The sequence below is a fragment of the Schistocerca nitens genome, chromosome 1, assembly GCF_023898315.1.
Source record: "Schistocerca nitens isolate TAMUIC-IGC-003100 chromosome 1, iqSchNite1.1, whole genome shotgun sequence".
NCBI lineage: Eukaryota > Metazoa > Arthropoda > Insecta > Orthoptera > Acrididae > Schistocerca > Schistocerca nitens.
In genome coordinates this window covers 789,959,604-789,985,694 of record NC_064614.1, presented here as the reverse complement: position 1 = coordinate 789,985,694, position 26,091 = coordinate 789,959,604, and the positions used below count along the sequence as shown (strand labels likewise).

Genomic DNA, 26,091 nt, shown 5'->3' with positions numbered 1-26,091 from the left:
GAAGGTAGCATTGACTGCTTGCTGCAGGACTGGCACCGTTACCTGTATCAATATGCACAGTAAAACAGTATAACCCCGCTTTTACGTTCCCTGAATTAATGTTTGCCCGCCGCTTACGACATGTTTTATTGGTCCCCTATGCCCACAATGGTAATTTGCACCTGATTTTGTGTCGACATATTTATGATTTTCCCGTGATATATGCATTACAAAAAAATGTTTGTGGAGAAAAGGATGACGCTGGCATGATGTTGGCCATCCGGTAGTGTTTACAAATGTTACGTGGTTAAGTTTCTTCACACCAGTGCACGTTACTCAGTGGATTTGAACCAGTAAATGTGTAAAAGTTGGAACAGTTCGTCCCGTATCTCTCGCTGCTGCCAAGTTCTACTTTGCTTGGTGGCTGATGGGAGTAACTAGGTTCGTTCAAATGAAGATATCATGACCAGTCACAGCCATTTCCAAACTGTATCTACTGTGCAAATGCAGTTTCGTGATTTTTGTGATCATCATGACACCTTTGTCGAACAATATTTAGTGTGTTTTGGAGTATGACCATTTGGAGCACTAGTTGACAGTATCATTCACTTTGCATTGCTCAGATGTTTTTAGTGTAAACACAGCACTCGTTACGTATTTTATTCATGCTGAGCAAAACATGTTTCAAGAATTTATCCTTGTTGTTAAGAGCAGTATTTATGTATGTATTTTTCGTGATGTTACACAAACAATGTGAGTGATAGTTTGTGTGTGTGTGTGTGGTTTTCTACATACCTGATGAGGCACAGTACCTGATAAACCTCAAAAAGATGACTACAGTGCAAGAGACACAGAATAACATATATTCAGACACCACACAAAATACTTATTTAATCTAATCTAATCTAATCTAATCTAATCTATTTGCACTTGGCAACGAGAAAAAATTTTCTAAATGTGCCGTTCTAAGCATGAAAAAATACGTAACTAGTGCAGTATTTTATTACTTAAATAAAGAATGACACCTGCAGGCTTACAAAAACATGGACTGTGACGTATGAAATTGAGTCAAACATTCCGGCTTCCCAGACAGTTGTCAGTTCCAGTTACATTAGTGGTTTTTATTTGATAATAAACCTTCATTAGATCATAAACAAGTCTCTGACAAGTCTTTTAATGCCTGTTATGTACATATATCATATATAAAATGCAAGGGGTATCTTATATGTAACATTTATAGCTTAAAACATTATTTTCTACATTTTACATTGTCCTGTGTTTTACACCATTTCTCTGAAGTCCCTTGAAAAGTGTAAAAGTGGGGTTTCACTTATTTCACATCTAGAGACAGCTTCACATTGCTCACACTTGGAGACAGCTGAATATTTTTCGACTAGTATTGATTTTCTCCATTTCTGGCAGCACCAGTAAAATCGTCAAGCTGTTATGGATGAGCAGTAGTTTAATCTGTGAATGTAAGATGACCCCATATTTTTTGAATGAATTGATTTGGGGGAGAAAACCTCTTCTTGTAATTGGATAAATTCAATAACTGATAAACTGAAAGAAGAGTTGGGCAACAAGATTCCTTACCACCATAACTATTCTCAGCATATCTATAACATATTTTCAAGTCCCTAATCTGGAAAAAAGAAGAAAGAGTTCATATTAACCATCTCCATTTCTCTGATGTCATTGTATTCTTTGGCTTTAATACACATAAGCATCAACAATGAGTGGAATAAATTTAGTTGGGAAGTGGGCCTAAGAATTAGTTTTGGTAAAACTACAAATGTAATGTCAACACATCAGAAAGAAAAACAATACAGATTAGCAGTGATGTTATAGAAACAGTTGATGATATTTTGTGTTGGATCCTGCTACAAACACAATGATTGGATGGAGAGGAAAAGAAGAAAACGAGGAGTAAAAGTGGCCAGAAATATTTTAAGCAATGGAAATTCCTGTATGGAATAACAATATGAATTAGAATACAGTGCCACTCACCACATAGAGAAGGCATTGAGCAGCAGACATGCACATTTAAAAGTAGACTTTTGGATTAGCTATCGAATAGAGTCCTTTGTCATATAAAGAAATACATACATGCACAACTTTCACATACTTGGCCACAGTTGTCTCTGTGTGCTATGGCCATCATGAGTAGTGATCTCAGCTTCAGGGTGAGGGGGGGGGGGGGGGGGGGGCTGGTAGAAGTACAGAACATGTGTGAGGCAGGAAGGGGGAGGGTTGACAGGGTAGGAGAGGAGAAAAGTGCTGCCTGTGATAGTGTGCATAGATATGATAGATATGGTAGCTGCTGGGTGTACTGTCAGGAGGCTGTACTGGAGTTGGGGGGGGGGGGGGGGTGAAAAGTTCTACGTGGGTATAGTGTGAATAGAAGGCATGTATGGGACTGGAATGGGAGCAGGGAAGGACTAGAGTAAGGTGGACAACAGGGTCTAGTGAAGATTGAGGCCGCCGGGATTACAGGAACAATGCATATTTTGCAGTGAGAGTTCCCACCTGTTCAGTTCAGAAAAGCTGATGCTGGTGAGGAGATTCCAGGTGGCACAGGATGTAAAGCAATCACTGAAACTGGGTACACTGTATTGCACAATATGCTCGACAGCTGGGTTGCACAGCTATTTCTTGATCACATGTTGGCAGTGGCCTTTTATGCAGACAGACAGCTCGTTAGCCACACCCACATAGAACGCTGCACAGTTTTTGCAGCTAAGTTGGTAGACTGTATGTCTACTTTCACAGGGACCCTACCCTCAATCGGGCAGGAAATGCTTGTGACAGGACTGGAGTAGGTGGTAGTGGTAGCATGCATGGGACAGGACTGCATCTAGGTCTTTCACAGGGATATGAGCCGTGGGGCAAGGGGTTAAGAGCAGGAATGGAAAAGTACAGAGTGCTAGTTGGATGGGCAGCAGGACACCACTGTCGAAGGGGTGTGGATGATATTTCTCATTTCCTGGCTTGAGAAGTAATTTACACATTAGCAGAGAATGTGATTCAGTTGCTCCAATCGTAGATGGTGCTGAGTCACTAAGGGGCTTCTCCTTTGTGGCTGGTCAGTGGATACTTGGAGGATGGTGTGTGACTGGGAGACAAGGTGTGTGATGTCAGTTTCTGTATGAGGTTTGGTGGGTAACATTGGTCTGTAAAGGCCTCAGTGAGATCTTTGGCATATTTATAGAGGGGCTCAGAGTCAAGCCAAAATCAATACTGAATGCTGCCTCACTCATTTTACGCATCTGTCTAACCGTGATTCACCTCCATTTCCCCCCAATCATGCCCTGATACCATTCCAGGATTGAGATACGGACTTTTACTGTGGAAAGCTTTCAGAAGCATAGGGTTGCTGAGCAAGCATTAGAGACATACATGTTGGCAGGAACAATCTGGTGTGGAAGTCATAATTATGATTGTAATTGCGGAGGACAAGTAAATGGGCAAATGGGTGATCAATAGTTCAAGAAAGTTACACTAGACTGTTGCTAATCCAGCCATTCCTTGCACATATGGGTGCCAAATTAGCAGAAGTTATAGATTATTGAGAGTATCTTACATTTAGTGTAAACACATGGTGTTTATAATGTATTAAATCCAAAGATACATTCATTTTCATAGAATAGTTAGTGCTTAAGTGTGTACAAATACAGTAGCATCACTCACTATGAAATTTGTTCCAAATTTTTAGTTGTGGCAATGATGACATGCAATGGCAGTATGCTTTTCACACAATGGCTTTCTAAGCATTACAACGGTACTGCATGTTTCTGATTGTTGTATAATGTACTCCAGGAAGATGTTGTAGCTTCAGCACTAGCAGTATGAAATATCTTCATGTTCTCTTGTCCTGTACCTTCTTCTTCATCAGTTTTATCATAACTTTGCTCTACACTTTTGATTATCTCTACATCTTTTAAAGTTTCGTCATAAATAATTGCTCATCCAACATTGTACTCAGCAGCAATGGCTTTCTGCAAAGAACTTCAGTTCAACTTATTTCTAATTTTGAGTTTCTGCTTGAGATGTAGCATAATGTATTTCCTTTTGAAGCTGTGATACTGAAACATAAAAAATAATCTGCAATTTCAAATATGTTTAACATTTTTTAACATTGTAGTTAACTAACAACTTTGTTGCACATGAGAATTCATTATTGTGTGGTCCATTTCTGCTTGAGTGACTAGAGGCTGGAAGTGGGCCAGATCACTGAGAGACCAGCCACTGAGGGCTAGATTAGCAAGAGTTTAGTGTGTTTGCTAAAGTTCAAGAGATAAGAAAAGTTCAAAGCGATGACCTAACAGAAAGCATGTAGATGGAATTATAAAACTTGTAGCAGAAACATGGCTGAATATAACTGAAATTTGTAATGCATGGAAAAATCTGAAGGGCAATTTATCCATTAGGGTATTTCAAACACCTGTTGCTGCTGCTGATTATGATGATTACTTGCCATATGATTATGGCAGTGAAATATCTGAAGATTGTTCAAACAAATACCTCAGCAAATTTCAGGCTGTCTTACAGCTAATTCACCTTTAGTTGCATAAATAAGGAAGACACAAAACAAAATGCAAGAAATATATAAGTACTTATTGTTCTACAACCGACAGTAAAAGCAGAAGGCATGATTTGCATGACAAGTTGGGAGCGCATTTATAGAAATTTAAATGTCTATAAAAATTGCTGAAAGTAGATGGGAAAATATTGCAGAATTCATTAGCTATAACATTTTAGTGATTTTGCTGATAGTCATTATGGTTTCACAGCTTTGCCTCTGGGCGTGCAGAATAGGATGATAATAGGTGTGCCGTTCTGCAGTAACACAAAGGTTCTTACCATTTCGAAATGTCAGTTTTTTTTTATTTCTTATGAAAGTATAGATGTGGGAAGTATTCGAATTGGGAAACTGTTGACACTAAATTTATTACTTTACCTTATGTTGCACTTTTGTCTGCTGAATATTATATTACAATAGGTTTTGTATTTCCACTGAGAGCCTATCCATTTCAGCTACAGTTCTGTACAAAAATGCAGCATATCATGTGCAACACAATAATACTTACAACACTATTATGAAGAGGATGTATAGCTACTCACATAGAGGAGTCATTGAGCCACAGACAGGCACAATGGAAAGACTGCTAAACATTCACACACATACATGGAAACTGAAATGGGTTGGGGGGGGGGTGTAAGGACAAGAGGAGGACGTGGGGGTGGAGAGCGTGAGGTATAGAAGGGGAGAGGTGAGATAAAATGTTGTACTACCTGTGGGAGCATGCAGGAACATAGTGGGGGCAGGACTGTGCTCTGCTAGGTGCAGAGTCAGGAAGTAGAGCTGGGCCAGGGTTGGGGGGGCGGGGGGGGGGGGGGGGGTGAGAAGGAAGAGAAATGGAGAAGAGGTGTGCTGGCAGAATAGAAGGCATGTGTAGTGCTGGAGTGGGATCAGGGAAGGGTATAGGTAGGTGGAGGACATGGAATAGCAGTGGCTGAAGCAGGAGGGCTTATAGGGATGTAGAGTATGTTGTACGGAGAGTTAGCACCTGTGCAGTTCAGAAAAGCTGGTGTCAGTAGGAGGAATCCAAATGGCACAGGTCGTGAAGCAGTTACTGAAGTGAAACACTTCTTATTGGGCTGCATATTCAGCAACTGGGTGGTCCAGCTGTCCCTTGGCCACAGTTTGTTGGTGGCCATTCATGCGGACAGACAGCTGGGTAGTTGTTATGTCCTTGTAAAAGCATGGTTGCAGCTTAGTTTATGGATCATTTGACTGCTTTTGACTGCTTTCACAGGTAGCCCTGCCTTTGATGGGTTAGAAGATGCTTGTGACAGGACTAGAGTAGGTGATAGTCATAGGATATATGGGACAGGTCTTGCATCTAGGTCTATTGCAGGGATATGAGCTGTGAGGCAAGGGTTGGGAGCAGGAGTGGAGCATGGATGGACAACGACATTGCGTAGGTCTGATGAGCAGTGGAATACCACTATGGGAGGGGTGGGGGAGGACAGCAGCTGTGATATTACTCATTTCAGACAAGAGATACTTGGAACCCTAGCGGAGAATGTCATGCAGTTGCTTCAATCCTGGGTGGTACTGAGTCGCAAGAGGAGTGCTCCTTTATGGACAGATGTCATGTATGTGGGAGGTGGTAAGTGATTGGATACAAATGGCATGATAGACCTGTTTCTGTACAAGGTTGACAGAGTAATTTCCATCTCTTACGGTTGAGTGAGATAATTGACATATTTGGAGAGGATCTGCTCATCATTACGGATGTGTTTACCATAGGTGTTGGTACGGAATGCATGGCATCTGTCGAAGTGAAGGTATTGCTGATGGTTGGTAAGTTTGATGTAGATTAAGGTACTGATAAGCCACCCTTGAGACAGAGGTCAACGTAGAGAAAGGCAGCTTGTTGGGTTGAGGAGGATGAAATGAAGGAGAAGGTGTTGGGTTCTGGAAGAAGGTGGATAGGGTGCCCTCACAGTCAGTGACGAGAATGTCATCAGTGAAACAGAAACAGGTGAGGGGTTTGGGTTTCTGGGTAGTTCCCTCACCCCTCCCCTCCTCTAGAAGTTCATAAAGATGTTGGCATAGGATAGTGCCATGTGGATGACTATTATTGTACTGTGGATTTGTTCAGGAGTGATGCCTTGAAGGGAGAAGCAATTGTGGGTAAGGATTATTTGGTCATGGTTAACAGGAAGGAGGTTGTAGGTTTGGAAAAATTAAGCTTTGGTAAAGGTGGCAACAAGGCGATGGGCATTGGTGAAGTTAGTACGGAGGAATGTGGTGTCAACAGCGATGAGCAGGGTGCTGGAGGTAAAGGAACAGAAACTATAGTTGGTGGAGGAATTAGTGTCTTTTATGTAGGAAATTAGGTTACGGGTAGTAGGCTGAAGGTGAAGGTCGATGAGAACAGAGATTCACTCAGTGGGGCATTAGTAACCTGTCAGAATGGGGCATCCTGGGAGGTTAGGTTTATGGACTTTAGACAGCATGTAGGAGGTAGGACTTCAGGTAGTGATAGGGGTGAGGAGGGAGATATATTCGGAGGAGAGTTTCTGAAATGAGCCTAAGGATTTGAGGACGGACTGGAGATCCTACTGGTTTTTTGGTAAGGGGCCACTGTGACAGGGTTTGCAGGTTGACTAATCTGACAGCTGACGAAGTGTCTCTAATAGGTATACCTGCGGTCCCACTTTGTTGGAGCCTTTGTTGGCAGGTGGGATAATAAGATTAAAATTAACTTTTAGGTGGTGGATTGCAGTTCTTCCTGTGCATGTAAGGTTGATTTCAATGCTGAAGAATTTGCAAATGACAGTGAGGTAAGGTTCGAGGTTAGGAAATTCTGGAAAGTTAACAGGGGGTGATTTGGGAGCAGTGGGGTTGTGCCACAGTTGGTTGCAGGAGTGAAATGAGTCAGCCAAGGCTCGATATTGATTTTGGTTTGAGTCTGATTAGTAGGGTTGGTGGCAAAAAAGTGTTCCCACTGTAGGGGCTCCAGAATAATTGAATTTAGATGTGGGTCAAGGCCTTTGGAACGGATTGATACTTCTGTGGTACTGAGGATTTTGGAGCACAGGTTCAAAACTGTTTCAGGTCTGAAGAGTATATGGTGTTGAAAAGTTGTTTCTGATTGTATTGTAAATATACGTGTAATAAGTGTACGAAGCAGGCTCGATCAACTACGAGGGGATGAGAGGGAGGTTTGGAGGCTTCTGTAAAGGTGGTGGGTAGTGGTAGTCAAAGGCGGGAGCTGATGGTGAGCACGGAGGGCAAGAGTTTCAGTCTGGGACACGGGTTGCAGGAATCTGGGATTGCACAACAGCAAAATTTTACATATGGAGAGAAGGTATTACAAGGAATTTTTGGTCTAATTTATATGGTACTGCAGGACTAGGTTGATGCAGGCTGTGGACTTGTGGAATTTGATCAGATAGAGAGGAGAGGTTGCAGTGGAGATGTCAGATAGAGAGGAGAGGTTGCAGTGGAGATGGGTAATTTGATGTTCAGGTCAGCTGGAAGGATCCCATGAGCTAGGCAACAATGCAGGCACAGTGGGAGTGGGTTCTGGCTAGGGATAGGGAAACTTTTCTGTAATGGTGCAGGTGGAAGCAGAAAGAGTTCATAATGGATGATAAAAAAACTGCCTAAAAGAATGTAAGGATAAATCACAAAAAGGATGAAACAGATGAAGTATTGGGAAAATAAGATGAAACTTGGAGGGAGGACAGCCATTAGTGAATACAAAAACGAACTAAAATAAATGTGAAAACACTTTGGCATTAAAAATAAGTAAATAGAAGGATTATACTGGTGGGATGCTGGTTGTTGGGTGGATATATGTGAAGAGAGGGGTCATCAGGTGTAAATGGATTAGGTGAGGTCAGTATGTGCATGCTGGAATAAGGGAAGAGAGCCTGACTGCACCTGGCAGCCCCATCCTGTCCCCTCCACATTGCAATCTTACTCTCCCACACATCACTATTAAAATTCTCCGTCTTTGCACAAATTTTGAAAGCTTCGATAGGCGTAAGATATACTAAAGAAGAACTTCTTTACTTACCTTGATTTACTCTTCATGTTGTTGGCTGTAATTATTGTGTCTAGGGGTACATTCTTGAGGCCGTAATTATGATTTAACAGGTTCCTTAAGACAGAATAACTGATGAAGATTTATAAAACTTTGAACATAGCTGCTAAGGTTCAGTGACCGTGTCAGAATTATATTGGAACAAATAAGCCCTCAGTCACAAATATTAAGTCAAAATTGACCTGGTTTCGACGCTACTATGAGCGTCGTCTTCAGAATTAAAGTAACTGTTCTAAAACATATTAGGTATATAGCACATTAATAAAATTAAAGTTTGTACTGACTGGAAAAGATGGAGTACTTACAAGTCACATATTAAAAAAGATCTGAGCTGGAAAGGCGACGTCATGAACAGTTGTGAGATGGCGAGCCGCTAAGGGCTGCTCGTACTGTGAACAAGGGTTGCAACGAGACTCGTTTAGAACAGTTAGTCTAATTCTGAAGACAATGCTCATAGTAGTGTCGAAACCAGGTCAATTTTGACTTAATATTTGTGACCGAGGGCTTATTTGTTCCAATATGATGAAGATTTGACTGTTGCTATGAATACCTTTTATTTTATCCCATTCTTCTATACCACACTGACTTCACAATCTCCATTTTTACTACACCACAAATTACATTATTAGAAACTTGATCAAAAACACATCTGATTCCATCAGAGGCATGCCCACTATTACTTACATTCTGCTGTACTCACAATTACCAAAGAGTTTACAAAGCAAAAGAGTTTACAAACTTTCTTTACAGGAGAAGAATCTTTACCAAATTATATCATTGTTTTATAAATAAATCCAGAAATAAATTTAATAATTAGTGTTAAATTGTGCAATTAATAATATGAATTTTAAGTTGCCAGAAATTTTGTAATTTCAAATATTTTTGGAAGATGAGTGCATGTACAGAGTACTAACAAATTGATTTCTTTTTATACATTTTAACCTGAAATGTAATACATCATATACAAAATCATATGAAGTTCATTCAGTTAAGCAGCTGAGAATGTTCACCTATACAAGAATCGACAGCATACATACTATTGGCTATTTCTACAGAAAAAAAGGGGATGTTAGAGGAGGGTGATCCATTATAACGTCCCTGCACACTCTCACAGTCATCACACCACCTTCTGCCACTCCTACCTGCTATCTCTTCTTTTCTCCAACCCATGATTCCTCCTTACCCCCAACACCCATCGCAGACTGCTACTCACATCAGACACGGTCACAGTCGACAGCTGGGCCTCAGTGGCGTGAGACAGTGGGCATGAGTGTGTGCATTGTGCTTGGTTGTGTATGTTTTCTATTTCTGAAGCAGGCCTTTTTGACATAAAGCTTAAATGTTAACAGCCTTTTCATTGTGTCCATCTGTGAATCAACACCTACTCTGTATGGCAAGTAGCAATCTATCCTTTTCATGATATTGTGTGTGTGTGTGTGGGGGGGGGGGGGGGGTAAATTGGGAATTATTGGTATAATCAGTGAACAGTGACAGTTATTGTTGCTGCAAAGGACATGAGCTAGACTATCTTGGCTACTAGCTATTTTTTTTATTTGTCATAGGTATTACTGTGCTTTTGAATAGCTGTGGATGTCAGTAAATTACATATTTTCTTACTTCCTACTAGGAAACAAAAACAACCAACTCAGATTTTGTGTTCCAGAACAACAAATACAACAAACGCTTTACCATGCTAAAAACCAGTAAAGCAAACTGAGGTGAACCTTAAATTCAGGTTAGCATATTTAAAGCAGTCAGTAATGTAAACAAATATCAGGAACATACACTCCCGGAAATGGAAAAAAGAACACATTGACACCGGTGTGTCAGACCCACCATACTTGCTCCGGACACTGCGAGAGGGCTGTACAAGCAATGATCACACGCACGGCACAGCGGACACACCAGGAACCACGGTGTTGGCCGTCGAATGGCGCTAGCTGCGCAGCATTTGTGCACCGCCGCCGTCAGTGTCAGCCAGTTTGCCGTGGCATACGGAGCTCCATCGCAGTCTTTAACACTGGTAGCATGCCGCGACAGCGTGGACGTGAACCGTATGTGCAGTTGACGGACTTTGAGCGAGGGCGTATAGTGGGCATGCGGGAGGCCGGGTGGACGTACCGCCGAATTGCTCAACACGTGGGGCGTGAGGTCTCCACAGTACATCGATGTTGTCGCCAGTGGTCGGCGGAAGGTGCACGTGCCCGTCGACCTGGGACCGGACCGCAGCGACACACGGATGCACACCAAGACCGTAGGATCCTACGCAGTGCCGTAGGGGACCGCACCGCCACTTCCCAGCAAATTAGGGACACTGTTGCTCCTGGGGTATCGGCGAGGACCATTCGCAACCGTCTCCATGAAGCTGGGCTACGGTCCCGCACACCGTTAGGCCGTCTTCCGCTCACGCCCCAACATCGTGCAGCCCGCCTCCAGTGGTGTCGCGACAGGCGACGAATGGAGACGTGTCGTCTTCAGCGATGAGAGTCGCTTCTGCCTTGGTGCCAATGATGGTCGTATGCGTGTTTGGCGCCGTGCAGGTGAGCGCCACAATCAGGACTGCATATGACCGAGGCACACAGGGCCAACACCCGGCATCATGGTGTGGGGAGCGATCTCCTACACTGGCCGTACACCACTGGTGATCGTCGAGGGGACACTGAATAGTGCACGGTACATCCAAACCGTCATCGAACCCATCGTTCTACCATTCCTAGACCGGCAAGGGAACTTGCTGTTCCAACAGGACAATGCACGTCCGCATGTATCCCGTGCCACCCAACGTGCTCTAGAAGGTGTAAGTCAACTACCCTGGCCAGCAAGATCGCCGGATCTGTCCCCCATTGAGCATGTTTGGGACTGGATGAAGCGTCGTCTCACGTGGTCTGCACGTCCAGCATGAACGCTGGTCCAACTGAGGCGCCAGGTGGAAATGGCATGGCAAGCCATTCCACAGGACTACATCCAGCATCTCTACGATCGTCTCCATGGGAGAATAGCAGCCTGCATTGCTGCGAAAGGTGGATATACACTGTACTAGTGCCGACATTGTGCATGCTCTGTTGCCTGTGTCTATGTGCCTGTGGTTCTGTCAGTGTGATCATGTGATGTATCTGACCCCAGGAATGTGTCAATAAAGTTTCCCCTTCCTGGGACAATGAATTCACGGTGTTCTTATTTCAATTTCCAGGAGTGTATAAATGAAGTTCATCCAGCACTATAGCACAATGTTTAATTAGCAAATTGTGCCTTTTTTTCTGATATGAAGTTAAAATATATAATAGCCATCTACAGCTCGCAAATAAGAAAATAGTTTTAATAATATGTTAAAAAACAATTGGTCAGTAGTATAACCTAGCTCAGAATCAAAGTTGCATAGAAACAGTAGTTCTCACATTGATACACATGAAAAAATCTTTGTTGTTGCAATATTTAGTCTAAATTCAGACAAAGATATTCTAGATGACATGCTGCATTCACTGTTTACTTGCACTCAAAATCAGCCGACAGTGACAGTAAATACAAAATGTAATGTAAAGTAACATTCAATTCATATAATTATGATGTAACAACAGAGATAAATATTGTGTAAACAGATTCCAAACTTACACATTTTCCGTGTCTGTATTTTGAGAAAGAATGGCAGTAAGCACACTGGCTGTGATGAAGTATGTTTTGGTAAACATAAGAAATTGTTTTCTTGTGAGATTGTGTCTTCTGTTAATCATTACTCATAGACATATTTCAAATTGTGAGTACTAATACGTTTTTGTATCTTTAAACTGTGGAGAACTACGTTTCTGTTGAGTTGGGGGAAAAAAGAAGAAGAAGAAGAATCATGTTATTTTTGTATTCTATCTCATTCTTTCGTTATAGCTACAGTTTTGCTTGAAAGAGTGCATACAGTCATTTGGCACACTGTAATACCTGAAGGTGCACTTATAGTTTCCAAAATGATATTCTGAAATAACTTAAAATAAGGCAGTTTTATAACGTTAAGTGTCAGTTGTGTGTGCAATCTCTGTAGTCGTAACCTTTGGAAAGTCAGTTCCTAAAAGTTTTATTATGTACCTGCTATACACTGGCAGAACTGATCCATGAACCATCATTTTTCTGGTATACTTCATTATGTAAAAAAAGGTAATGTTTTCTTGTTACAGCAAATTTTCATTTTGCTCTTGTGGGGCATCTCCTTAAGGGATTCAGACATCCAACTCCAACGACAGTATCTCGAACAGCACGCGTTCTTACTAGTTTGCTTGGGATAGTGGCAAAGCCTCATAAAAGAGACAAATTTGAAGTAATGCCAGAGAGTGTTGCATATTTGGCAGGTAAATTTCTTCATCTATCTTAACTTGGTTGTTATATCACATTTTTGATACTTTTTTGCATGACAATTTGTTTTTACTTTCAATAATTACAAAGTAACTTCTCTGTACATACATAAATTGAAGTTCCCTGAACGCTTCGCTTTGTATATTGAGACTAATCTCAGGAACTACTGTAAGGATTTTTATATGGTTTGTATTAACAGGTAGACTTTTTTATGAGGAAGGTTTGTGTGTATAATTTATGAATATATTGTGGCAAACAGGTGGGACTATGAAGAAATAGTCAACCACCGTGTGAAAATGATGCTATTGCCATTTAGTGGTGAATGGCAGAACTACTTGGCCGACAGCAGTGTGTGACAAGACTCTTCCTTTTGTGTCCTGACAATAGGCAGTAGGTGTTCCACGCAGTGCACTCAGTGTGCATGTCCCTTAAAGTATTCAGATATTATTGGTTTGTAAACTTTCAAATTATACAGAAGACTGGTAAACAAATCTCCTGGCAAGAAAAACATTTAGTCCTTTTAAAGATCATACAAACATAGGCATGATCTTTTTGAATGGAGTTCAGAAATTTCTTGCTGGAAATACTTCTACAGATGGTTGAGGAACACATTTCAAAATATGATAACAATTTCAGACTGCTAATATCTGTTTCCCTCAAAGCAAAAATCACATTTTGTTCTGTCAATTTACTGTGAAATCTTCAGACTTTGAAATATCGTAATAAATATTTAAAGGAATCAAATGTTTTCAACAAGTAGTTTTCCGCAATCACTTGAGGACAAGTGCACAGCAAAAGCAACATGCAAATCCAAAACATGTGCTGTTTTTATTTGTGATACAAAAAAAGGTTTCTCTGAAAAATTACTTCAGCAACTTAAACAACTTTGCTTTGTTTAGATACAGTACATCCTTTCAGCATTGCAGCAGATTACTTAGTTTTCATCTTGAATCAAACATGGATATGGACGCGAATCTTATGAGGCATGGCGAAAGAGTCTACAACAAGAATTGTGCCAAGTTCCAACAGTGCATCATAGTGTGTACTAACCTACACAATAGGAGTGCTGTAGCATGAGCTAAACATGTAGATTGTGCATGATTTTTCTTATTTTTCCTCTTCTTTGTACGACCTCAGCCAGTCACCGATACATACTGAATCACTCACACCCACATATACCCATGATCACATACAGTATTTACATTGATTGTAAATGTATTCCTTGCATCATGAAGTGAGGCCGGGTCGCTAGTAATTTTTATAAAAAAATACTAGATGATATTGTGACTTGCATCTTAAAAGTAACCATTATTTTCAGTACTTATTCTGTTGAATAATAGTTTTAAATGGTATTTTCATGCAATGATTCAACATTTTTGATGCATGAGTCTTAACCTTATATTATCGTTCACACTGTTTCGTTTTTTGCTCACTCCGTAAACACTACTTAAATGTTATTACAGATTTACTGATATTACAGGATATGTTTTGTTGGAAGAAGACAGATCTCAACTAATGTTTTGTAGTGCATCAGTCTTAGTGTAATTCGAAAGAAGGAAAAGAGTGTGTGAGGTTACATTGGAACGGAAAAGAAACTATTGTATAATCCCCTTCTCTCTGCCAGTTAATCATGTGATGTTCCCTGTTCCCATGTTTCAAAAGAAGTATGTATTATTTATTCATATCACAGTATCTGTAGCTCTCGACTCACTAGCTCTGATCAGCAAAAACCAAGTCTTCAGGCAAATATTACATGTAATTCAGATTTTGCCAACATTGCAAATAACCAATGCAGTCACACAGTAGCAGCCTTAGTTCCATTATCCTTTAAGGTAACTTTGTTGTGTGGTTTCGAGCAATCTGAGGTTTCAGTTGACAAAATATACAGGCTGCATCATAAGTAATAGCAAAAATTGACATGGGTGGAAGTATACAATAACAGCAGTTAAAACATTCCAGTAAAGACCCCCATAAACAACTGACTTATGAGACAATTGTGAATGTGTGGTTATGATCCACCACTAACTTCAATGTGAAACATTAGCCTAATTAGTAGAAATATATGGGAAATGTAAACTTTTCAATTAAGTTCCCATCTATTTGAGCTCAAATTTCAAGCATGGCTCATGTTTGGAGAATTGAGTATGTGCATGATGGGGCAGCAACACATTTTGCTGCTGATATAAGATAACAGGTATCTTGCCAGTAAGGTCCAAGATAGACAGAGCTAGCAGGCCTTGTACTTTACCTGACCTCAATCCACTGGATTTTTCTATGTGGCGTGTTCTTAAAAAGGCTAAAGAACTGGAGCAGCAGGGGAGGGGGGAGTTTCAAAGAAATTGTCACTCACTGCGGAGACAAATAGAGATGAGAAAAACTGTTCTTTTCAGAGATCAGATCAGAACTGGTCACTCACTGAAGTGAACTAGCTCTGTTTCATGACAGCATTCACCATTCACTCGCAATAAAAAGTAACAGGGAGGTACGTTGCTTTTTTGCGTCAGATGCTAAACTGTACTTTTATCTGATTGGGTCCTATTTTGAAAGCACATATAAAGAGGAGTAATACTTTTGTGTTACATCCCTAGTAATTTTCAGATACAGAAGTTATAAATTTTGTCTTCTATGAAAATTGTAAATACTACGCTAAAATTCGAAATATTTTTTATAAAGTAGAAAAATTTTGAAAATGAAGACTGATTCTTGTTATATTTTGACACTTTTATTGGAAAAAATTATAACAACTGTAATTGAAGTATGCCCCATTTTAGTCAATGTGAGTGTCTTAATCTTCTCAGCACACATTTGTCCTGCTCTTGAAAAAATATATTTCACGGTCACTGATGTTGTTGTGATACATAATACTTTTACAACCATCTGATACAGCACAGGCCACAGCAATTTTCTTGTTTCCCACCAGTTTAAGGGATTGCTATTTCTAGGTAAATATCCCTCAACTAAATATTTGTCTAGTTCAACAATTTCTGCCCTTTACGGGTCGTGACTTACTTGAAGCTGACTAATGGTTTCATTGAACTCCTCCCAGATTGATGAAGTTTCATATATCACATTGGTAACTGGTTGAGAAATGAGCTCTGTTTTTTCTTGTTGAAAAACGAACACTTTCATTTCTCCAGTACCCTTCAGTAGAAGTCCTGAAATGTTTGTCGTCTGAAAATCCTTGCCTTTGAATTGTGGATGCAGTAACGTTGCCTGATTAATCAGTTCGTTGCTGGAGATAACCCCAAACCACTATTTCTTGAGGATATTCTGTTTTTTGTCTTTAAAAGATTTTAGTTGCTGTTCCATAAATCTTAGCAAGATTTTCATTTTTAAAAGTGAGACTGTTTTCTCTAGGAACACTTCTTTGGCTACTTCATCGAAAACTTTCAAAAACCTTAAAGCCTGTTGCATTGTCTCCCAGTCTGAACCTTTTAAGTTTAAGGTGATTGATTTTCCCCCTAAACTAGGGAGGCAAAAAATTATTGGATCTTTATTTAAAGTAAATCTGTGCAACATTTTGTAATTAGAGGTCCCTCTGTCTGGGATGTCTTGTTTCTGTTTAAGTTGGTCTTAAAAATTCTTGCTTTTCAGCAAGTTTGCTTAAAGCAGAGGGTCTCTCCGTAAGAAACATAGCAACTTATTTGACCTTGTCAGCAGTTTTATGTATGGACTTCTGAATTGTGTGTTGCCCAGTGAGGTTTAAAGAATGTGCATAGCATGGGATATGTGAAAGTTTCAGAAGCATGGCAATTAATTTCATAATTGATGCATTTTCTGTTTAAAACTGACATTGTATTTGGGATAACAGCCTTGACCCAATTTGAGATGTTTTCTGCAGTGTGTCTGTCTTCGAAATGTGAGCCCTCTAAAAGGTATGACTTTAATTCACTCTTCTCAGCTATGAAATGTGGAGTGAGTGCATACAAGCTAATGTTATTTAACTTGTCCATGCATCAGATGAAAGGCAGACTGCCTTTACAGTGGTCAAATCATTTTTAATTTTATCAAATAACTCATGATGCAAACTGGGCATTAGAGACTTTGACAATGTTTTTCCACTTGGTTTATTATAATTTGAGCAAAGCATATACATATTAAATTCTGCCTCTTCAACTACAGAGAAAGGATGGTATTCTCTGCAAATCATTTTTAAAAGCTGTACATGTGATGCCATATTTTTATTTAATGTGAGTGGCTTTATAATATTAAAAAAAATTACTTATTGGTTGTTTTAAATGAAAAGCAGTTGAGGGTGAGTGCACCATGAAAGGAAATAAATCAAGACTTGATCCAGAACCTGATGACACTGGTGGGCTGGATACATCTTGAGACTCAATTTGCCTTTCTGGGAGGATACCTTCACCTGAGGTAGAAGGAGACATCAGAGAGGACGATTCATGAGAAATTATTTCTTGAATTTCTGCATCGATTGATAGTGATCTTGATCAGCTTCCTGACCCACATTGTTCCAGAGGTACTGTAGGATGTTTCGCTGTTAGATATCTCTTCAGGTTTGATGATGATCCAGAAGCTATGGCCATTATCTGCTGAAGTAGTGGCATTTTCCTTTTTCGTCAATTCTGGTAAAATGGTACCAAACATCGCTCACAATTCTTCTAGGCAAAGGCAATGTGGATGACATATTGTTGTGCAGCACTGAAAAGTACACTGGTAAAATTAAAATACTTACTTTTAACATAGCCATTTTAAATTGCAAAAGCTGAAAGTGAGAACAAATATACATCAGCACATTCTATAATCAGAAGTTATAGAGTAGAATGTAGAATGTTGTGATCTGCAAAACCTAGTCCCACAATCATAAAGTTTGTATCATATATGAAAAAATCTGAAACAGTCATAGTGATTAAACTCGCGAAGACAAGCCTGATAATATGCGAGGATTTCACTGCTGAAAAACAAAAATTTTGAATAATGTGAATTCAAAATTTGGACTACATGGCATATGAACAAGAGAAGACAGGATAATAATCAGATGTGCAAATGAACTCCAAAGTCTGTGCTTTAGGTGCTATGAACTTGTCTACTTATTCAGCCACTAGTTCTACCAGTGTGTTTGTGTTGTTATTGTAGAACATAGTTGGCCCTCACTTTCAACTCATTTCGATGAACTCCGCCATATATTTCAGAATATCGACATCCATGTCTCTCTTCTAACAAACATGGACACCTGGCTCAAACAAAGCATGCTCTCCAGTTCCCTAATTATAGATTCCAATGTCATAAGACACCACAGAAGTAAAAGATGAGCAGATGGAGTAGTGGCATACCAACATTTTGACTTATTACTGCCCATGCTACTCACATCCATTAGTAACAAAGACAAATAAGTCAGATATATGTTCGTAAATATCAAATCCCTTAAGAAAATTTGCCTAGTGTGCATCCTCTGTAGGTCACTGAAAGTAGGCGGGTTAGCCTAGTTCAAAACTGACCTTTCAAACTTCGATTCGACAAATAATGCTAGGAATACGAACATAAATATTCTGCCCCTTTGCTGTGAAATTCAAGTGTGTACTTTTTTCTTCAAGTGAAACAGTATTTCAGCTTGCACCTACCCGTAATGCAGCCTATAGGTGGGCCCCCATACATACATTTGCCACGAAATTCCCAAGCAAAGAAATTCATATCTAGAATATCAGCTCACAACATCATATTCATGACTTACTCTCTAAATTATTCGAGGAATAAACTGTGCCAATATACAGAGACTTTAAGTGAATCAGTGTACCTGAACTTGCAGCGGAGGCACAAGAGATAATTTGGGAGACAACTTCCGCACCATTTGTGAACATGAAAATAAAATTAATTACAAGCAACAGGCAAATGGTCAGTCAATCTGAGAGAAACGATAACTAAGACCTGCCAGTACTTTAATCTAAAACATAACGCCCAAATGCTCTATGGAAAAGCTTGTGTGATGTAGGGAATAGTTCGCAAAGTAGAAGGTTGGCAAAGTAGAAGCTGCAGCTGATCACCTTGTCCCAACCAATGAACTAAACCAGTTCTTGACTGTAGCTATAACCTTCATTGAACTGTAAACAAAACATAGACATAGTATTTCATGGAGGTAAGTGATAGCAGTCACGAAAAATTCTTTGTTGATCTGACAGTGCTGTCGAAAAATCCTTCCGCTCAGCATTTGCTGTTCAGGACGGCGTTACAGTCCAAATGATCAAGCTCATTGTTGACCCACTACTGCATAATAACTGCTGCTCTTGCCTGGACAACACAGCAGAAACACTCGTTCCTATCAGAATACGAGCACTAGAGATCCAGTTGCTAAGAAGAGTAGCGGGGTACATTCTGTTTGACGGGAGAGTGAATATAGACATCAGAAAAGAACTTAAGAGTGAAAAACATAAATAAACAGATTAAAAAATACAGAAAGAACTGGAGAGATTATGTCATGAGAATGGAAGATGACAGATTACCAGAATTAGTGGTAAGTATTACCCAGTGAACAGAAGATATTTAGGAAGACCGAGGAGGATCAACAATTACAACCAAGAGGTTGTAACAGGCAAATGTATAATACATGCAGAGAAAATAAGAAGAGAGATCATATTAAAAATATTGTGATTTTTTAAGTAATTGTGATTTTAATAAGTTTAATACTTACATAGAAAACTCTAGTGTGATGTTAGAGGACTCCTGAAGGCATTAATCTGTTCAGGTTAAATGAATTAATAAAAAATTGAACATGATATACAGGTTGCCCCAGGATGAATGGTCAATATTCAGGGATGTGGCAGAAGCCATCATTTGAAGCAAAAAGCTTCATATGGACATGTACATTATCATTGTTTAAAACATTCCATGGTTGAGTAGATGAATTCGAGACGAACACTTTGATATAGGACACACGGTCTATGAAGTCGGAAACCACTGAAAACTGGCTTGCCTACACCTCAGTGAATGCATGTTGTGCAAGATTTTGCATATTCTCTCGCTCTCTTCACACAACCTGTAAGTCCTTGAGCAAAAATAAACAGAACCTCTTTAAAGGAAATTTAATATAGTTTAAGTTTATGCAACAGAGAGAGAAGAAGACACAATAGTACACCTAACAAGAACACTTTACACAACAAGAAAACAGAAGAGCTACAACACAAAAAGATGACAACTAAAACAAAGCAAATAAGGATACAAATAATAAAGAGGTGAACTCAGATGGAGAGATGCTCAGTCAAGAAAGTGAGTTGCATGCTGTATGGGAAATGTGATTTATTAGTCTCATTACATACATTGTACAGATCATATGATCTGTTGTATATAAAGTTTAGCAAAAATATAATGTGTAATGATTTACAGAAATTCTTTTTACACTATTTTAAGAATAATGCAAATAAATACAACACTACAATATTTACTATAAAGAAACAGTGTACTAATTTCCTTTGTTGTACACAGACAACACTGCAATATTAGCTATAGATTTTTATTGTTCAAGCTGTCATGTTAATGCATTTCTTCCTTTTAATTTGTTATATATTTTTAGCCCCATGTACAGTGGTGTCTGAGCATAAAGCTTTAAGTGATGCGAAAGAAATTTGAAGTTTTCCTTGTGACGAGTACCATAGCTATGCTTAAAACCGAACTTTTCAAGATTATTTTGATTATTATATACAAAAATCAAAATTTCAAAAATGTACAATGAAGTAATTGTTAGTATTTTTAATTTCTTGAACAATGGGTGACATGACTCATTTTTGTGGGCAGCACACATGTTTCCAAGGATTTTCTGTTGAAGAATTAGTAGCCTTGTACTGCTTGTAGAGTTTCCCCAGAAAATTACCCCATACCGAATAACACATTCTAAATAACTGTGGTAGACTGTCTTTCTTGTGTCCATATGAGTGGTACCAGATAAAATAAACACTGCAAAAGCTAGGGAATTTAATTTATTTGCCAGGCAGTCTATATATGTCTTCCAGTTGAAACTTTTATCAAGGTTTAGGCCCAAGAATTTCATATGGCTCACTTCTGTCATCACTTGATTACTATGGGCTATTTGCAGAGGACAAATTGCATTATCTGAGTCTTAGTGATATCGAGCTTTAGTCCATTCTTATGGAACCAGGATTCCAGTTTCCCCAAAACATTTTCTATATTACCTGGAATCTTTTCGAGGTGTCATCTGCGAACAAGAATGAATGAACAACAATATTTGATGGTAAATCATTTATATACAGCGAGAACAGCTAAGGACCCAGTATTGAACCCTGTAGAACTCCTTGGGAAATTGTTTTCCTTTCGGAGTGGTAGTTAACTGAATTTGATGTTAAAATAACTCTTTGTTTCCTTTCTGTCAGATAAGAGTTGAACCACTGTAATGCAGTATCTTCAATCCCATAGCTCTTCAGTTTATGAAGTAATTATGAGTGCTTTACTGAGTCAAAGGCTTTTGTTAGATCACAGAATATTCCTGGGACTTTTGTACTCTGGTCTAGTGATGTGCTTATTTTTTCTGTAAATTCTCTGATGGAGTTTATGTTGCTTTTTCCTCTTTGAAAACCAAACTGTTTTTTACGGGTAATGTCATTTACAGTAAGGAAATTTTCTAGTTGTTTTGCCAAAAGTTTTTCAAATACTTTAGAAAAACAGGAAGGAGAGAGATACACCAGTAGTTTCCCATATCATCTGGTGATCCCTTTTTAAAGAATGGGTTAATCTCTGCATATTTTAGAACATCTGGGAAAGACCCATGTTCAAAGGACTGGTTTTCTATAATAGTCAGTGGGTATGAAATAATATGGCGTACTGCCTTGATTACCATAGAAGGTATTCCATCCCATCCAGCTGAATTTTTGTTTTTTAATGAGAATATTGTGTATTCCATATATTTCTGAGTGATTTTTCTGAATTTTTTAAAAGAAATGTTTTGTATGTCATGTTTTGCTATATTGACAAATAAATCATTGCAGCAGTTTGACATTTGAACATGATTTACAATAATATCACCCTGAAACCTAATTTGAGAAATTTGTTGACTTTTAACATTGACTTCCAACTCTGGTTTCACGACAGATGTGACTGCCTTTGTTTTCTTTCTTTGTTTGTTTATGAGTATACTATTTGCCAGTACCTTGCTGCCAGTATCACTTTTTCGAATATAGTTTTATGGCACTTAACATTAATTTACAAAATTTGAGTTTCTATTTACTTTGAGCTCATTGTGCAACTGTCTTTTTCTGGCAGTTGAAATTTTTATGCCTGGTTTAATCCAAGATTTTGGGGGAAATGTTTAATTGAATACACCCAAAAACAATTTAGAAGTTTATTAATGTTTTGCTTGAATTACAGTGGTCTAAAGGCCAGCTTATAACACTTAACTTGTCACAAAACAACTCTTCTTTTTTCTTTTTACTAAAATTCCTTCTTATAAAGGATTCAGATTTTAGTTTCTCTGTTTTGGGGAGCTCTGTAAACAAAGCTGAGTGATTAGATAGCCCTAGATCAAGGCAAAACTTCCTTGCATCATCAAACCGATAATTTGTAATAATATTATGTATCCTGGTTGCTGAATGGAAGTTTTCTCTACTGCACATTGTAAAGTTTAACTTGAAACCACATTTTTGGATTAAATGGCAAAATTTTTCAATGTCACTGTTTTCAGTTAATGTATTTAAGCTGAAGTCTCCTGCAATCACAATCTTTTTCTTGCTTTTTTTTAAAGTTTAACTAAGAGATATTGAAATATTTCTAAGAACAATTTAGTGGCAGAACTCTCAGAAATTCTGTAAATTGATATTATCACAGTATTTAAATCACAAAACTCTACACAGCAGCTTTCAAAAATACATTCTTCATTCAGATAACAAAATCTTCTTTCACTTTAAAGTTCAGAGAGGCATGCAGTAAGATAAAGGAGCCCCCACGAGATTTGTTTTCCTGCAAAATCTGCTGGCAAGTTGGAAATTACTAATTTTATTTAGAACGTCTACACATTGTTTTGCAAGCCAGTGTTCATTTAAGCAGACTAGCTTTATGTTTGCCAGTTCAGAAAGTATAACTTGCAGCTCACCAGTTTTAGAGTAACCTAGATTTGGATGTTTTTCTGCAAAACTGTTTATATTTATATGCAGCAAGATAGAATTTTTGAGTTTGTTTATACTTTGAAGAGCCTCACTTGTTCCATTATATTTACAGTTTCCATTTTGGATCACCACTTTTGTTTTCTCACCCGTTTCAGAAGTTTTCAGTTTCCCTTGCTTTTAATGGTTCTGGGGATGTCTACAATCATTTTACTGAAAGTCATTGAATCTAATCTATTCAAGTGTAGCCCATCCTTTCCCACACACTAACTTCTTACAAATTTATTTGAGTCTACAAAAATTGCACCCAGCTTGTCTCACTGTTCCCTGATTCCACTGTTTATCTTATTTATGTGTCACTTACTGACCTGTGTAGAATTGCACTAATGACAATTTTTGAATTTGCGACCACACTTTTTGCTGAGCAGATCAAGTTCCGTGTTTCACTAATTATTTCTTCCTCACTGCTGTTCCGAATGGAATTTGTTCTGGCATGAATGAAAACACCTTTGTATCTGTCCTTTTTTCATTTTCACTTTCAATTTCACTTTGTTTCAAATTTAGAATATTTTGAAAGTGTCTGCTGATCTGATGTGATCGGGTTGTGGGACGAACATCGATGGAGCACGGTGCCAAGAGCACCACACTCCATGAGTGCAGTGAGATAGCTTGCAATCTGATCCAGTGGGGAGTAGTGAGCTAGAGATCTACCTTGCCATCTGATTGCTGAGAGTGGTGGGGAGCAATGATGTAGTGAGATGGCCTTGAGTCCGATCGTTGGGAGTGACGGGCAGCCTGAGCTGTTGGGAGGGGAGTGATGCATGGATCGCTTTGTGATATGCTCCAGCTGCACGGCGGCTGAAGAGTGCAGCGTTTATGATCGCTGGCAACACATTACGAGTGCGATCCTAAGTCAACAACTCACTCAAAAGTATGTAAAGTTTATTGACTTCCGAAATTTGAGATATTCTTTTAAAATCAGGAGTGGAAACATGATGCTAGAAGTGTTTCCGTGTTAATGTATTGTTCTGAAGCACTTCTGTATCATTTGCTTTGGTAACTTTGTGGTTAACGTGGTGGATTGTGAAGGGAGGGGGCTCAGGTACGATTCCTGGTTGGGTAAAAAAAAAAATTTTTTTTCCGCTTGGAAACTGGGTGTACTGTTGTGTTTACATTCATATTGTAATAATTATAAGGGGTGTTCAAAAAGAAACGAGCCGGAGGCATAATTACAGCAACCAGTATCTGTATGTTAGAAGTATTGACTCTGGCTGTTGAGACACTTGTCCCACTGTGACACAAGGCGGTGAATGGCTGTGTCATAAAATTCCCAGGGCTGTGATGTTAACCAGTTCCATATGGACAGCTGGACGTCGTTGTTCACGAGTGTAGGAAAGGTTATGCTGACATTCTTCTTTGACCAAGATGGCCCCCTTCTGATTCACTTCCTACAGCACTGGACAACAGTGAATGCCCAGCGTTACTAACCTTGACCTCCCTTCACCATATGATCAAATCAAAACGACCAGGCAATCTCACCCTTGGGGTCATTCTGCTCCACAACAATGCAAAGCCTCATATGACCAACACAGTCGCGGCACTCCTGCAGAAATTCAAATGGGAGATTCTCAGCCACTCTCCATACAGTCTGGACCTCTCTCCCTGTGATTACGTCATTTTTGGTCCCCTGGAAAAAGCTCTGGGTGGCAAATGATTCACCTTGAATAACGATGTCCAGCTGTATGTGCGGAACTGGTTAACATCGCAGCCCCGGGAATCTTATGAGACAGCCATCCACCGCCTTATGTCACAGTGGGACAAGTGTCTCAACAGTCAGGGTCAATACTTCTAACATACAGGTATGGCTTTTGAAATTATGCCTCTGGCTCATTTCTTTTTGAACGCCCCTTATAATATTACTATGGAGATGGCTGAATGGGTGCTGCATCCCGATAGCTAGTAAAGTGGGGGAGGGGGGGATGGGGTGGATCTTTCTTTATTTTCTGTTTTCATGGAAGAGAAAAGCTTCATGTACTAGTAAGGTATGCAAATACGCATGTGCACATGGTGTGTAGCACATTTTGGGTAGCTTGGGAAACAATTTCTTAAGGATGTGGGGCGGGAACCCATTGCAGCAGCATAGCATAGTATTTTCATCCTGCTCATTACAGCCACCAGAAGTGCATTTTGAAATCAGATGAGCTACCATTCATTTTTTCCTAATCATCCAGCACCCACTCTTTAAGCCAATTCAGGAGTGAACTGCTCATCTCTAGAGACAAATGCAGTATTGCATTCAGATGCAAGGACAACATTCAGAACGACTTGTTTTCATAGATGCAAATGTACAGTAAATTATTAAATGTAAAGTGCTCAAGCAGTATTTTATTTCTTGTTAAGGCAGGCCAAGGGTGAAATTTGCACCCAGTTAGAGGGGAGAATGTTCACATTTAAAAAACATGTATACTAACTAGGATAATATGTCATACTGAAGTTAATAGTGGCTCATAACCACACATTTGCAAATGATTTTTTGGGAGTAGATTCATGTTAACTGGAACGCTAATTCTTCTATGGCAGTCTTCTTGGTCTATGGCAGTCCAAGTGCAAGGCAGAGCTAGTACCTTCCACTCCCCTCTCCCACAGGGGAAAAAAGAAGGAAGCAAACAATATGTATAAAACCTGTCACACACTGATGTTTCAAAGCTTTACCGATGAGTTTCAAAATGTGTCATAATATGAATCATTCTTAGTTGCAACTATAATGGGAATTTTCCAGTGTCAAACATAATTATGTTTTCCAATAATTCCTATAAAATGCTTTTTTTTCTTTTTTTTTAGGTATAACTTGCACATCACATGTTCCACTATTTTTAAGTGTGCATGTTATTAATTACTATTTCTGAAATTGTTTCAAAGAATGAGAGTTATACAAGAATTAAATGACATGAAAGATTTCAGTAAAGTAGTGGATGCTCTACGTAGTGTAAAGTGCTTAGCACACTTTACTCGCATTCGGGAGGGCAGTGGTTCAAACACACATCTAGCCATCCTGATTTAGGTTTTCCGTGATTCCTGTAAATCGCTCCAGGCAGATG

General features: G+C 39.2%; 1 protein-coding gene across 1 annotated transcript in view; it reads left to right on the top strand.

Annotated features, from left to right (window-relative positions):
- LOC126262186 (neurofibromin) overlaps positions 1–26,091 on the top strand; it is a 502,919-nt gene that overhangs the window by 373,116 nt on the left and 103,712 nt on the right. Inside the window, exon 45 of the mRNA XM_049958602.1 lies at positions 12,761–12,931. Coding sequence (XP_049814559.1) covers positions 12,761–12,931 — 171 coding nt within the window. The remainder of the gene's footprint in view (positions 1–12,760; positions 12,932–26,091) is intronic.